This window comes from Zonotrichia albicollis, chromosome 26 (assembly GCF_047830755.1).
Source record: "Zonotrichia albicollis isolate bZonAlb1 chromosome 26, bZonAlb1.hap1, whole genome shotgun sequence".
Lineage (NCBI taxonomy): Eukaryota > Metazoa > Chordata > Aves > Passeriformes > Passerellidae > Zonotrichia > Zonotrichia albicollis.
In genome coordinates, this window is record NC_133844.1 from 5,366,407 (window position 1) to 5,381,339 (window position 14,933).

General features: G+C 60.4%; 2 protein-coding genes across 4 annotated transcripts in view; both read left to right on the forward strand.

The window, feature by feature from the left end:
- The first annotated feature begins 611 nt into the window (after nt 1–611).
- EGR3 (early growth response 3) lies at nt 612–4,752 on the forward strand. Of its 3 annotated transcripts, XM_074559045.1 has the most exons (3): nt 1,056–1,195; nt 1,872–1,976; nt 2,264–4,752. In XM_074559045.1, exon 3 carries the CDS (start codon nt 2,272–2,274, stop codon nt 3,301–3,303), a length of 1,032 nt encoding a protein of 343 aa, XP_074415146.1. In that variant the 5' UTR covers nt 1,056–1,195; nt 1,872–1,976; nt 2,264–2,271; the 3' UTR covers nt 3,304–4,752. The 3 variants fall into 3 exon arrangements, with proteins under 3 accessions (XP_074415145.1, XP_074415146.1, XP_074415144.1); XM_074559044.1 differs by lacking the exon at nt 1,872–1,976 and having other exon boundaries at nt 612–1,195; XM_074559043.1 differs by lacking the exons at nt 1,056–1,195; nt 1,872–1,976 and adding an exon at nt 1,279–1,431.
- A 4,659-nt stretch (nt 4,753–9,411) lies between these two features.
- Nucleotides 9,412–14,933, forward strand: part of BIN3 (bridging integrator 3) — a 53,038-nt gene continuing 47,516 nt past the window's right edge. Inside the window, exon 1 of the mRNA XM_074559052.1 lies at nt 9,412–10,047. Coding sequence (XP_074415153.1) covers nt 10,040–10,047 — 8 coding nt within the window. The 5' untranslated portion in view covers nt 9,412–10,039. The remainder of the gene's footprint in view (nt 10,048–14,933) is intronic.

A 14,933-nucleotide genomic window follows, 5' to 3' on the forward strand; every position in this document is an offset into this window, starting at 1 on the left:
GCGGGGGATGCAGCGCAGACGGGGAGACCCCGGCCCGGTGCGCTGTGCCCGGTGCCCCGTGCGGGATGCCTGATGCACGCCCGGTACCCCGGGCTCGGTGACAAGTGCAGGATGCCCGGTGCCCGGTGCCCTACACAGTGTTCCTTCCTGGTGCCCACTGCCCGGTGCGGGCAGCCTGGTACCCCGTGCAGGATGCCCGGTGCTCGCTGCAGGCAGCCCGGTACCCCTTATCCGGTGCGGGATGCTCAGGTCCCGGTCCCCACTGCCCCATGCAGGATGCCCGGTACCGGGTACCCCTTCCCCGATGCCAGCATGCCTGCTGCCCGATCCCCTTTGCCCGGCATCCGGTGCCCCGTCCCCCTTGCCCCGTTGCCGCTTCCCCCAGGCCGGTATCCGGTGCCCGGCTCCCCTTGGCCGGTGCAGGGTGCCCGGTTGCCCCGGTCCGCTCCCCTGTCCCCCGTCCCCGCGCTCGCCGGCCCCGCTTCCTGCTCTCCCCAACGTTCCATTGTGCGGAGCTTCCATTGTGACGTCTCGGCCTCGGCTCGGCTTTGTCTGTCCATATATGGGCAGCTACGTCACGGAGCGCTCCCGCATAAAGGCCCCGCGGAGTCCCCGGCGGAGCAGTCGGGCGGCAGAGAAGGAACCGGCGAGCGGAGCGGGGCCGAGCGCGGGGGAAGCGGGGCCGGGGCCGGGAGCCGGCGAGAGAGAGCGAGAGATTGAGAGAGAGCGAGAGAGGAGGGGTTAAATCCTCCCCCCCCCACCACCCCCCAGCTTCTACAACCACATCTGCCAGCCAGATCGCCCCCTCCCCCTCGAGGAAACACCACCAAGGGACCCACGGAGGACCGCGCCCCCCCCGCGCCCCCTCCTCCGCGGCCACCCCCAGCCCCCCCCCCCGCCTCCTCCTCCTCCTCCCCCCCGCCGCCCCCGCCCCAACTTTTCTTCTTGCATGATTTCCCTCGCACGGATTTGCCACTCGGATGTTGTTTCCTCGGGAGCCGAGCTCGGAGCCACGTTGAACCAGCCTTTTCCTCCAGTGCTATGACAGGCAAACTACTGGAGAAGCTGCCGGGGACCATGAACACTTTGATGAACCAATTGCCTGACAATCTGTACCCAGAGGAGATCCCCAACTCTTTGAATATCTTCTCCAGCACCAGCGACTCGGTGGCTCACTACAACCAGATGGCTGCAGGTAAAGCGGGAGGGGAAGGAAAATGGGGAAAAGGCAGGAGCAGGGGGGGAGCCGGTGGGGCGAGGAGGAGGATGCTGTGGGTAGGGTGTCATGGAGCCTCGGAGGGAAGGGAAGAGCTGGGGCTGGGGAGCGTCCCCCCCCCGCACCCACCCACCCCTTTCCCTTTCCTCGCCGTGTCTCCGCGCGATCGCTGCAGGGCTCCGCCGAGCGCTGCCGCCGCCGAGCCGCCGCCGCAGGTACGGGGACGGCGGCCGCGCTCCGTGGGGAGGAGAGCCCGGGTGGAAAAGCCGGAGGGCCGAGGGGACCAGGGGAAGGCCGGGCACCCCCGAGTCGCGCAGGGGCCGCCCGCCCGCGCCGGGATCCGCGCGGGTGCGGAGGCGCCGCGGACGCGCGTGGCCGTGGCAGCCGCCCCCCCACAGCCCGCAGCGGCGGCGGCGGCAGCGTGGGCTCCCCGGGACGCGGCGCCGACTTTCCCGGAGCGCGGGGCTGGGGGAAACGGGGCGGGGGGGGGGAACGGGAGAGAGGGAGGGTCTGATCTGGGGGGCACAGGTGAGCGCCGAGGGCGGCGGGGGCGGGTGCTCCCCGCGTGTCCCCGCTCCCACGCGGAGCCCCGCCAGGCTAAACCCCCCCTCCCCATCCCCATCCCCGTGTTTCTCCTCGCCGGGGCTCGGCGCAGGGAAGGCGGCGAGTTGGTAACGGCGTCGGCGGCCGCAGCCCCGGCTCCGCGGAGTGCCCAGCGCTGCCGGGGCTGGACGGGGAGGAAGCCTACCTGTAGCCGCAGGTACCTCCTTCCTCCGGCGGCGCGGCGGTGGGGTGTCCCCCCCATACACCCACCCACCCACCCACCCGGGGCAGCTCCTCGCGGGGGCGGCGCGGGCGGCCTCGCATCGTCGGGACCCCCGGCAGGCAGCGCCGCATATGCGGGGTGGAAGCGGCGAGGGGAAGGGGGGGAGCGAGGCGAGGGGGAACTGGCGCATCCCCGCTGCCCGGAGCATCCCCCGGAGCATCTCCCGGTGCATCCCCGGGCCCTCCCGGCTCACCCTGCCCCGCTTCTCTCGCACTTTGCAGATAATGTTATGGACATTGGCTTAGCGAACGAAAAGGCCGGTCAGGAATTGTCCTCCTACTCGGGCACTTTTCAACCCGCCCCGGGCAACAAGACTGTCACCTACCTGGGGAAATTCGCTTTTGACTCGCCCTCCAACTGGTGCCAGGACAACATCATCAGCCTGATGAGCGCCGGCATCCTGGGGGTGCCGCCGTCCTCGGGCGCGCTCACCAGCACGCAGAGCTCGGCGGGCAGCATGGGGCCGCCGCAGGGCGAGGTGGACCAGATGTACCCCGCGCTGCCGCCCTACTCCTCCTGCAGTGACCTCTACCCAGAGCCCGTCTCCTTCCACGACCCCCAGAGCAACCCCGGCCTCACCTACTCCCCCCAGGATTACCAGGCGGCCAAGCCCGCCTTGGACAGCAACCTCTTCCCCATGATCCCAGACTATAACCTCTACCACCACCCCAACGACATGGGCACCATCACGGAGCACAAACCCTTCCAGAGCTTGGACCCCATCCGCGTCAACCCGCCCCCCATCACCCCGCTGGAGACCATCAAGGCCTTCAAGGACAAGCAGATCCACCCGGGTTTCGGGGGGCTGCCGCAGCCGCCGCTCACGCTCAAGCCCATCCGACCCCGCAAGTATCCCAACCGGCCCAGCAAGACGCCGCTGCACGAGCGGCCCCACGCCTGCCCGGCCGAGGGCTGCGACCGCCGCTTCTCCCGCTCCGACGAGCTCACCCGTCACCTCCGCATCCACACGGGCCACAAGCCCTTCCAGTGCCGCATCTGCATGCGGAGCTTCAGCCGCAGCGACCACCTCACCACCCACATCCGCACCCACACCGGCGAGAAGCCCTTCGCCTGCGAGTTCTGCGGCCGCAAGTTCGCCCGCTCCGACGAGCGCAAGCGGCACGCCAAGATCCACCTCAAGCAGAAGGAGAAGAAGGCCGAGAAGGGCTCGGGGGTGCAGCCCCCCGCCGCGCCCCCCGCCGCCACCGCCACCACCTCGCCGCCCGTCGCCCTCGCCCCCGCCGTCACCACGTGCGCTTGAGGGATTGTGGGGGGCGGCGCGGTGGCACCCCTTCTCCTCCCCTTGCCCTCGGCACCGCTCCGGGGGGAACCCCACGGTGTTCAGGATACCGGGCTTGCGCTGCGACGGGTCCGCTCTGCCCGCACCCGGATTGACCGGGTCCAGGCTGCCCGCACCTGGATCCTGCCTGCACTTGGATCGATGGGACCCGCACCGCCCGCACCCGGATTGCCCGGACTCTGCGCTGCCCGCGCTGGGATTGCTCGCAGCACCTGGATCCCGGCTGCCTGCTCCTGCACCTTCCACATCCCGGCTGCTTCCACCTGCCCTGCCCGGGCCCGGGCCGCCCGCCCTGCCCGGATCCCGGCCGCCTGCTCCCGCACCTCCCGGATCCCGCCCGGAGCCGGGCCGTCCGCACCCTCCTTGCCCGGCTCTCCCGGCTCCTGGATTACTCGCACCGCCCGAATCCCGGCTGGATTGCCCCATCCCGGCCCTCACCCGGCACCTCCCGGCTCGGGGCTGCCCGGGCGGCCGATCCCGGGGATGATCCCGGCTGACCCGGATCCCGGGGCTCGGTCCGGGTGGCTGCTCCAGGATCTGCCCCCATCCCGGCCCCGTCCTGCCCGGCTCCCCCGGGGCTGCGCGCTCCAGGATCCGTGAGGGGATGGATGGATGGATGGATGGATGGATGGATGGATGGATGGATGGATGGATGGATGGATGGATGGATGGATGGAGCTCATCTGGCTCCTCTCCTCGCTGGGCCTGGCGCTCCCGCTGCCCTCCCCAGCCCCGTGTCCCCCCCGTGTCCCCAAGCACCGGCTCCCCGTGCTGGAGGTAAGAGGGCTCAGCCCCCCGAGCCAGGCTGGGGGGGCGGGGGCGGCTCTGCGGGTCCCCCCAACTCTGGGGAGCGATGTCCCGGCAGCAGCTTTTGGGTTTGTTTTCTTATTTTTGGTTTCTTTTCCTTTTTATTATTATTTTTTTTTCTTTGTTTTCAGCAGAAGGGAAATTCTTTACAGAAATACAGGGAAAAAAAAAAAAGCACCCCAGTATTTTGCTGAATACTTTTTATAATGTGAGATATTTTTATTTTATTTTATTTGGTCACTTTAAAACAACCACCCAACTATGGAGGAGAAAAATCAATTAGTCCTCTATTTTATTATTATTTTTTTTTTTCTTTCTCCTTCTGGTATGTGCATGTCATTGCATGACTGCTCTGATTTTTTTCTTCTTTTGTTTTAATAAAACTGTGCTCAGACATTTAAGCTAAACTAAGCAAAAATAATAATGACTTAAAAAGAAAAAAAAATCTTTGTTGCCAAAAGGTCGTGCTATCCAGGTTTGATGTCTGCATGTGAAAAAAAACACAAAAAAACACATTAAAAACGTACAAAAAATAAAGAGAAGAGGAAGAATGCAGTCTAATTTATGTGAACTGAAAGGAACAAAAAAAAAAAAAAAAACAAACCACAATCAGGTTTAACCACACAAACCTAAGGGAATGATATTTTTTGAAAGACTTTTGTATAAAGTTGAGTACTTAGAGAAAAAAAAATCATACCAGATGTAATATATTTTGTGGATGTTTTTATTTCTTGGATTTATAGTACCTTATACTAAGGTTAAAAAAAAATTATGCTTGATATTGTGAAAAGGTGATAATTTTCACACACATTTCATTTGCTCATTTGTCATGTTGTAATGCAAATATGATAGTTAATGCATACAGCATTTTTAAGGGAAAAAATCAGAAATATTGAACTGATGTATTGTTGTACCATTTGCACTGTGAGCAAATGCTAATGCAGTAAATATATTGTGTTTGCTGACAATCAAAATCTGTAGTAAATATCTTTATTTGCTTAAATTGATCTATATTGGTTTGGAAAGTAAAAAAACCAAGGTTTTAATGTGTAAGGGGAGTGTAAAAAGGGCTGAAATGTGCAGGGAAGTGGGTGCTGTTTCTCTTTACGGGCGACTTTGAAACCTGTCTGTACAGAATTTTTTTTCCTAGTGCTGTATTTCCTTAAATATTATTTTTTGTATGATTTTTTTTAAAAAAAGTAACCCACTTTTTTTTCTCAGTCCCCCTCCCTCTGCTTCGGTTCTATCCACAGGACGGCACAGCGAGACCCGGCTGGGTGACCCCGACGGCGACCGGCTCCGTCCTCGCGTCCCGTCCTTCCCGGGATGGGGGCACCAGGCTGGGATGGGGGCACCAGGCTGGGATGGGGGAACCCCACCGGGATGGGGGAACCCCAACAGGATGGGGAAACCCACCTGGGATGGGGGAACCCAACTGGGATGGGGGAACTTAACTGGGATGGGGGAAACCCACCAGGACGGTGGAACCCCAACGGAATGGGGGAACCCAACTGGGACTGGGGGAACCCAATTGGGACTGGGGGAACCCCACCAGGATTGGGGGAACCCAACCAGGATGAGGGAACCCAAACAGGATGGGGGAACCCAATCTGGATGGGGGCACCCAAACCAGGATGGGGGTCACCTGACTGGGATGGGGAGAACCCCACTGGGATGGGGGAACCCCTCCAGGATGGGGGCACCCCATTGAGATGGTGGAACCCCACTGGGATGGGGGCACCTAACTGGGATGGAGGCACCCCACCAGGATCGGGGGAATCCAACCAGGATGGGGAAACCTGACCAGGATGGGGGCACCCAACCAGGATGGTGGAACCCCACTGGGATGGGGGAACCCAACCAGGATGGTGGAATCCCAGCAGGATTGGGGGAACCCTTCCAGGATGGGGGAACCTAACTGGGATGGGGGCACCCCACTGGGATGGGGGGAACCCAACCAGGATGGGGGAACCCAACTAGGATGGGGGCACCCCATTGAGACAGGGGAACCCCATTGGGATGGGGGCACCAGACTGGGATGGGGGCACCCCACCAGGATAGGGGCACCCCACTGGGATGGGGGAACCCGACCTGGATGGGGGAACCCGACCAGGATAGGGGCACCCAACCTAGATGGGGGTCACCTGATTGGTATGGGTGCACCCAACTAGGATTGGGGCACCCGATCATCATGGGGGCACCCACCCAGCATGTGGGGCACCCACCTGGCATGGGGACACCCAACCAGCATGGGGGCACCCACCCTCTTCCCAAAAATCCACCGTGTCCTTGCTTTGCCCTTGACCCCCCATCGTGTTTCTCCCCGCTCGTGCCGCCGCCGCCCTGACCCCGTCACCATTTTGCCGGGATAACTTTGGGCCACCAAAGAGGATCCAAAGAGGATCGCGCCGCTTCAGCCGGTAATGCCCCCGCGCCCTCCGCCGCCAAATCGCCCCGGGGACAGCGCCTGCAGGGGATTTTTTTTCCAGCCTGGATCGCTGGGGATAAAAATAAATCGCTGGGTTTCAGCGCTGGCGCTCGCACGGGCACGAGGAACGAGTGGGAGAAGGAGTTTGGAGGCGCTCGCATGTTTGGAGTGGTGGAGCGCGGTGGTTGGATCCTTCCCCAGGTTTGGGATGGAGCCGGAATTTCGGAGTTGGGATTGTGCTGGAGGATCCCAGACGGGGTCTGGGGGTCCCTCGGTGCTTTGCGTGACCGGCTGAGTGTCCCACAAGCGTCCCCTTCCCAGGGCCTTGCTGGCAGTGCTGGTGGCTGGCATTGGCACCGTGGTCTCTCCTGGTGTTCCCAGGCCATGAAAGTGTTGGCAATGTTGTCAGATTTCCTGATTTTGATTTGGATCTGCAGCCGGGCCTGGAAAAGCTGCTGTACTGGCCATTCCAGGGGGTCTGTTGAGCTCCCTGGCTTGGAAAGGCTTTAATTTTAGGGACAATCCAGGCTCTGATGGTGACTCAGGGCACAGCTGGCCCAGACAGGGATGGCATCTCGTGCTGTTGAGGACTTGCCTTTGGTGCTGCACCAGATCTCTGTGTTGATTCTTGGAGTGTTTGGTGGCCACGTGAGGCTGGGTTGGGATGAGCTGGGATTGTCCTCCCCTGTGTGCTCCGGAGGTCCTGCAGCCAGCAGGGGCTGCGGGATGGTTTGGGAGCCATCGGTGTCCCCGTGGTGTCCCCACGTGTGGCTCAAGTGGGCAGGAACCAGAGCTGCCACACACAGGGAGAGCCACCAGGGCCCCCAGCACCACCTGAGGGTGCTGTGCTGGTGCTGGCGCTGCTGGAGGTGCCCATCTGCCCATCTCCACTTGTGGCTCATGCTGGAAAACGCTGGAGATGCTGGGAACGGGCACAGCAGAGGAGCTGCCCCGGTGAGGAACCACCCAACGTTCCACCAACGCTTTGGGCTCCTTCTGTGGGCGAGGAGCAGGGCAGGAGCCCAGCAGGCCCTGGGGACCCTCTGTGGCAGCCAGGCCTGGGCAGGACCCCCCTGGCACGGAGCAGGAAGGTGAGGAGCACCCTTGGGTGGCAAAGCGCGGGGAGTGCGTGCAGCACCTTGCACGAAAAATGTTGGTTGCTACGGAAACACGGCACTTTCCATCCCCGTTCTGGGCTATCTGTGTTCTGGGGAGGAGGGAAGGGCTTCCAGTCACGTACCAGCTCCACACAACTTGCTGCCTTCGCCTCTCAACGGGAGCAGCGGGGTCCTGAGGAGGCCACCAACACCTCGCTCCTCCCTGCTGAGGGTCCTCGGGGCTCTGCAGGATGTGGTTGGATCCAAGAGCTCTCCACGGGATGGGATTTGCTGCTTAGGAGGAGCACCAAGAGCTGGGACCCCGTCCCTGGGTCAGGAGTGAAGAGGACCCACAGCCAGAAGCTCCTGGTTTGCAGCTGGAGTACAGATGTTGGTGGGATCCTTCCCTGATCTTCTCACCTCTGGCTCAGCAGGAGGCATCACCCACAGAAGGCCTGGATGGATCTGGATCGTCTGCCCTCATCTCCCGCCCCGTGGGACCGTGTGGATCCATCCCCATCCCCTCTGGAGGAAGGAGCCACACTCATCCTCCCCCTGGGACGGGGACAAACAGCAGAGCCTGCACAGAAGGTGCTCCCTGTGGCCACCAGGATGTCAGACCCAGGCTCGTCCCAGCTCTGTCTTGTCCCATGCCCGGTGACAGTGAGGGGCACCACGGTGGGGACAGACCCAGGAGCAACAACCTGGCCCAGCAGGCAGCAAAACCTTCCTGACCCCAGCCTTCCTCTTCCTCATCCTCCTCACACCTGCATGGAGATGTGGGGACTGTTGTGGCTCCCTCCCCTCGGGGCTTGCTCTGACAAACACCAGCACCCCAAAACCCATCCCTTCCCCTCAGCCCCCCTCCCAACGTCCCCCCTCCACCCAGCCTGGCACAAAACGGGACGATGGTGGCAGTTGCCACCCTGGCATGGTGCCCCCCCCGCCCGGATCTGCCCCCTCCCTGCTCCTTTTGGGCTAATCCCTGTCCTCAGCGGTGTCGGTAACACCTTCCCAGTTTAGCATCATCCTCCCTGCCTGTAATTACCGTGCTGTTTACCTCCACCTGCTAATTGATAAAGCCAGCCCTGGCGCCCGGCCCGGGGCCGCCGCCCTGTGCGCTGGCATGTGGCTGCTGTCACCAGCCCGGTGGCACCAGGGCTGTCCCCACCCCAGGATGGCACCCCGATCCTGGGGGGCTCTGCTGCATCCCGGGGTCACGGATGGATGGGGCTGATGGGTCAGTGCTGAGGGCACGGTGGGTTTGTGGTCACCAAAAGGACTTTGCTGTCCCTCCCACCCCTATCCAGCCTCCTCAAGATGGGTTTGGGGCGTTTCTGCCCAAAATTGGGGGGCTCCTGCTCTTCCAGTTGGATTTTCCTGACTGAGGGAGTTCTGCTCCTCCCCCTGCCCTCACCCACCCCAGGGAATTACCCTGGGCACCCCCTGCCCCCTGATCATCCCCTTCCCTGTGCCCTGGCCCACCCCAGGGTGCTCCTGGGCACTCCCTGCCCATGCCCATCCCAGGAATCCCTTCCCTGTGCCCTTGCCCACCCCAGGGAATTACCCTGGGCACCCCCTGCCCATGCCCATCCCCTTCCCTGTGCCCTGGCCCACCCCAGGGAATTACCCTGGGCACCCCCTGCCCATTCCCTTCCCTGTGCCCTGGCCCAACCCAGGGAATGCTCCTGGGCACCCTCTCCGTGCCCTCATCCAGCTCAGGATGCTGCCAGGCAGTTCCTGACCCTCGCCCACCCCAGGAATGCTCCTGGGCATCCCCTCCCTGTGCCACTGCCCACTCCGGGCTGTTCCCGGGCATTCCACGCTCCTGCCCTCACTTCTGGGATGTTCCTGGGCATTCCCTGCCTGTGCCCTTGCCCAGACTGGGCTGGATCCAGGCAATTCCATCTTGCCCATCCCAGGGATGATCTAGGCAATTCCTTCTCCTTGCCTATCCTGGGACTGACCCATTAAATTCCTTCTCCTTGCCCACCCTCGGGTTGATCCAGGCCATTCCTTCTTGCCCATCTTGGGGCTGATCCATGAAATTCCTTCTCCTTGACCATGCCAGGGCTGATCCAGGCAGTTCCTTCTCCCGGCCCACCCCGGGGACACTCCACAGCTCCCAGCGGTTTATCTACACTCCTCCCGCCCCATTTCCAGCCCTTTCCACCGAAACCGGGCGAATTTCGGGGTTTTCTCCCCGCGCGCCTCCCCCGTGACGTCACGCTCCCCCGCCGTGTGACGTCACGCCCCCGCCGCGTGGCGTCACCGCAGCGCGCGGCCCCGGCGGGTGAGCGCTAGCGGAAGGGGCGGGGCTAAAACCGGCGGCACTTCCGGGAGCGGCGCGGGGCGGAGGTGGAACATGAGCTGGTGAGTGCGGGGGGAACCCGGGGCACCGGAACGGGACCGGCGGGGAACCGGAACCGGGACCAGGAGCGGAGCTGGGCGGGGGAACGGGAGCGCCGGGAGCGGCTCCGGGAGGAGGAACCGGGAGCAGCGGGACCGGGAGCGGGGCAGGGCAGGGGGGAACGGGAGCGCCGGGACTGGGACCAGCGGAACCGGGACTGGGTCAGCGGAACCTGGGACCCCGGCACGGCGGGGGAACGGGAGCGCCGGGACTGGGACCAGCGGGGCCGGGAGCGGGGCAGGGCAGGGGGAACGGGAGCGCCGCACCGGGACTGGGTCAGGACGGAGAAGCCGGGAGGGGTGCTGGGGGGACGGGAGCGCCGGGACCGGGTCCGGGCGGAGGAACCGGGACATGGAGCGGTGCAGGGCAGGGGAACGGGAGAGCCGGGACTGGGTCCGGGCGGAGGAACCGGAACCGGCACCGGAGCAGGGCGGGGGAACCGGAACTGCCTGCCCGGTCCCGGCTCCTCACCTTGGGCGCTGCGGGTGAAGAGGAGCCGGGGACGGGCCCGGGGCGGCCCCGGTGCTGAACGGCTTTGGCCTGGAGCCGGTGCGTTCACAGTGCTGGCCCGGGAGTGGGTCCTGGTGCTGGCCAGGCTTGGCCCCACTGCTGGGCCTGGAGGGGCCCCGGTGCTGGTCAGGTTTGTCCCGGTGCCGGCCAAGTTTGTCCCAGTCCTCGCCAGGTTTATCCTGGTTCTGGCCCTGGTGGGATCCCCAGCACTGGCCCTGGTGGGGTCCCTGGTCCTGGCCCTGGTGGGATCCCCAGTCCTGGCCAGGTTTGTCCCAGTGGGATCCCTAGTCCTGGCCAGGTTTGTCCTGGTGGGATGCCCAGTCCTGGCCAGGTTTGTCCCGGTGGGATGCCCAGTGCTGACCAGGTTTGTCCCAGTGGGATCCCCAGTCCTGGCCAGGTTTGTCCCAGTGGGATCCCCAGTCCTGGCCAGGTTTGTCCCAGTGGGATCCCCAGTCCTGGCCAGGTTTGTCCTGGTGGGATGCCCAGTCCTGGCCAGGTTTGTCCTGGTGGGATGCCCAGTGCTGACCAGGTTTGCCCCAGTCCTGGCCAGGTTTGTTCCGGTGGGATCTGCAGTGCTGGTCAGGTTTGTCCCTGCGCAGGCCCTGGTGGGATGTCCAGTGCTGACCAGGTTTGCCCCAGTCCTGCCCAGGTTTGTTCTGGTGGGGTCTCCAGTGCTGGCCCTGGTGGAGTCCTCAGTCCTGGCCAGGTTTGTCCCGGTCCTGGCCCTGGTGGGGTCCCCAGTGCTGACCAGATTTGTCCCAGTCCTGGCCAAGTTTGTCCTGATGCTGGCCCTGGTGAGGTCCCCATTGCTGAACAGGTTTGCCCCAGTGCTGGCCAAGTTTGACCCAGTCCTGGCCAGACTTGTCCCCGCTGTCCCTGCAGTCACCCCCACAGGTGTGCACCCCTCCCACCCCTCACCTGTGCCCCCACAGCCCCCCTGACCCTTCCCACTGTTCCCCCTCCTCCCTGTCCCTGCCCAGGAGCTGCTGCAGGTGCATGGAGGGTCCCCAGTGTCCCCATTGCCTCTGAAATGCTGAAAAAACACCTGCAACTCCATGAAAGTAAAGTTTTTTCCTTTAAAAAAAGAGGAAAGAAGAATTCCCTTGTGTTTGAATCAAAACGATGAGGTCTCAGTATGGACACACTGGTGCTCATTTAATTGAATTGTATTAGAAATCAATAACATTAGAAATTAATAATATTAGAAATCAATCTGGACTGTTGTGTGTGATTTCTCACCCTGGGTAGTTCTGGAGATCGAGTGCTGTTGTGGGAGGCAAGGATGGGATGGATCAAGAGCTCAAAGGGCTTTTCCTTGCCTGGCAGGTTGAGTTCCACGGTGACAATGGAAAATTTTTTGGGTTGGGAGCTGTGGAAGTTGTGGTTTGGAAATTTACTGCAAGAATGTAATGAGGCACACAGAGGTACTGATTAAAACCTGGCATTTGGGCTAAAAATACACATTTATCCACTGGAATGGCTCTGGACTTGTCTCAGAACAGCAACAATTATGGACAGCGTTGGCTAATGAGGTTTTGGAGCCAACTTTTCCCAGGGAATCTGAGGGAAGGGACTTTGGAAGGGACCCTCTGGTCCAGGAGGGGCTTCAGAGCCAAAATGTGAGGAATAAATCATCCCTTCATGCGGGGATGAAGGAATAATTGGGGTGCAGGGTGCTCACACTTCCCTGTGTCCATCCATCCCCAGGGACTGTCCCTTGTCACCACAGCACACGTGGGACTGTCCCTTGTCACCACAGCACACGTGGCTTTTTCTGGGAACCCTTTCTTAGGGAAATTGGGTATTTTCACCTCTTTCTGGGGAGGAATCTGAGGTTGCTGCCTGCCAGGTTTTGGCTCTTTTTTTCTACCTGTGTTGAGGTCAGGATTGAGATGATAATTTAGACTCAGATGTTTTATTATTTATTATCAGTTACAGTCTCACAGCAGTGAGTTTTGTAGCCTTTCATTAACAAGGCACAAAATGGTTAACTATCTCTTGGTACAAGGTCTTTTAAGGCTGAACTAGGCAATTAAGAAATTACACCTAAACTATTTTCACTTTTAACCCAATAACTGATCACTTGAAATCCGCACTGAGGACTTTTCTGTTCAGTTACAAAATACCACCCAAACCCAGGAAGATGAAGGTGAAGAAGAACAACCTGCCTCAGCCCTAAATCCCCCATCTTGCTCCATATTTATTTCTATATTCTAAAACCTCAAACTCTATCTTCCCACCCTGTGATATCACACACTTCTGACCAACTCCACACCTGTAATCCCAGTGTTATCAGTCAGTTTTGGAAGCCTTTTCCACAGCCTGAGGTCAAATGCAGCGCTTTCCTGGGAGTCAGAGTCTGTCTGTACAGAAAATCTGAAATTCTCAGCATCCAGAACTCCAACAGTTGCCTGGTGAGCAGAAGTTTGGAATATAGTTATATTGCAAATAGTTATATAGTTATATAGCTATATTCCAATATAGTTATATTCCAGATAGTTATATAGTTGTATTCCACTATAGTTCTATTCCAACTAGTTATACAGTTATATTCCAGATAATTCTATAGTTATATTCCAATATAGTTATATTCCAATATAGTTATATTCCAATATAGTTATATTCCAAATAGTTAATGTAGTTATATTCCAAATAGTTAATATAGTTATATTCCAAATAGTTATATAGTTATATTGCCGATAATTAACCATTTTGTGCCTTGTTAATGAAAGACCACAAAAGCCTTCTCCACAGCCTCGGGTCAGACGCAGTGCTTTCCTGGGAGTCACAGTCTGTGTGTACAGAAAGTCTGACATTCTCAGCATCCAGAACTCCAAGAGTTGCCCAGCGAGCGGGGGGAACTCCGGGGGAATTCTGAGTCTCTTTCTTCTCCGGCTGCGTCACCCTCCGGAGCGCGGCTGACGCACGAGGGGCTCGGAGCCCGTGGGGTTCCAGTGTGGCAGCACAATTGTCCTCAGTGCAGCCTTGGGTGTGTGCCCTCAGTGCAGCCTTGGGTGTGTGCCCTCAGTGCAGCCCTGTGTGTGCGCCCTCAGTCCAGGCCTGTGTGTGTGCCCTCAGTCCAGGCCTGTGTGTGCGCCCTCAGTCCAGCCCTGTGTGTGTGCGCCCTCAGTCTGGCCCTGAGTGTGTGTGTGTGTGTGTGTGTGTGTGTGTGCCCTCAGTCCAGCCCTGTGTGTGTGTGTGCCCTCAGTGCAGCCTTGTGTGTGTGTGTGCCCTCAGTCCGGCCCTGTGTGTGTGTATGCCCTCAGTCCAGGCCTGTGTGTGTGTGTGCCCTCAGTGCAGCCCCGTGTGTGTGTGTGCCCTCAGTCTGGCCCTGAGTGTGTGTATGCCCTCAGTGCAGCCATGGGTGTGTGTGTGCCCTCAGTCCAGCCCTGTGTGTGTGTGTGCCCTCAGTGCAGCCCCGTGTGTGTGTGTGCCCTCAGTCTGGCCCTGAGTGTGTGTGTACCCTCAGTCCAGCCCTGTGTGCGTGTACCCTCAGTGCAGCCATGGGTGTGTGTATGCCCTCAGTGCAGCCATGGGTGTGTGTGTGCCCTCAGTCCAGGCCTGTGTGTGTGTGTGTGTGTGCCCTCAGTCCAGCCCTGTGTGTGCTTGCCCTCAGTCCAGCCCTGTGTGTGCATGCCCTCAGTGCAGCCTTGTGTGTGTGTGCCCTCAGTGAAACCGTGTGTGTGTGTGTGCCCTCAGTCCGGCCCTGTGTGTGTGTGTGTGCCCTCAGTCCATCCCTGAGTGTGTGTGTGTGCCCTCAGTCCAGCTCTGTGTGTGTGCGCCCTTAGTACAGCCCTGTGTGTGTGCGCCCTCAGTGCAGCCCTGTGTGTGTGTGTGCCCTCAGTCCATCCCTGTGTGTGTGTGTGCCCTCAATCCAGCCCTGTGTGTGTGTGCCCTCAGTCCAGCCCTGTGTGTGTATGTGCCCTCAGTCCATCCCTGTGTGTGTGTGTGCCCTCAATCCAGCCCTGTGTGTGTGTGTGCCCTCAGTCCAGGCCTAGGTGTGTGTGTGCCCTCAGTGCAGCCTTGTGTGTGTGCGCCCTCAGTGAAACCGTGTGTGTGTGCCCTCAGTCTGGCCCTGAGTGTGTGTGTGTGTGTGTGTGTGCCCTCAGTGCAGCCCTGTGTGTGTGTGTGCCCTCAGTCCAGCCCTGTGTGTGTGCCCTCAGTCGAGCCCTGTGTGTGTGCCCTCAGTCGGGCCCTGTGTGTGTGTGTGTGTGTGTGTGCCCTCAGTCTGGCCCTGAGTGTGTGTGTGCCCTCAGTGAAATCGTGTGTGTGTGTGTGTGCCCTCAATCTGGCCCTGAGTGTGTGTGTGTGTGTGTGTGTGTGTGTGTGTTTGTGTGTG

Coding starts and splice junctions, on each gene's coding strand:
- EGR3 (XM_074559044.1), top strand. CDS start 1,042: ATGACAGGCAAACTACTGGAGAAGCTGCCGGGGACCATGAACACTTTG. Junction 1,196..2,263: donor CTACAACCAGATGGCTGCAG/GTAAAGCGGGAG, acceptor CGCACTTTGCAG/ATAATGTTATGGACATTGGC.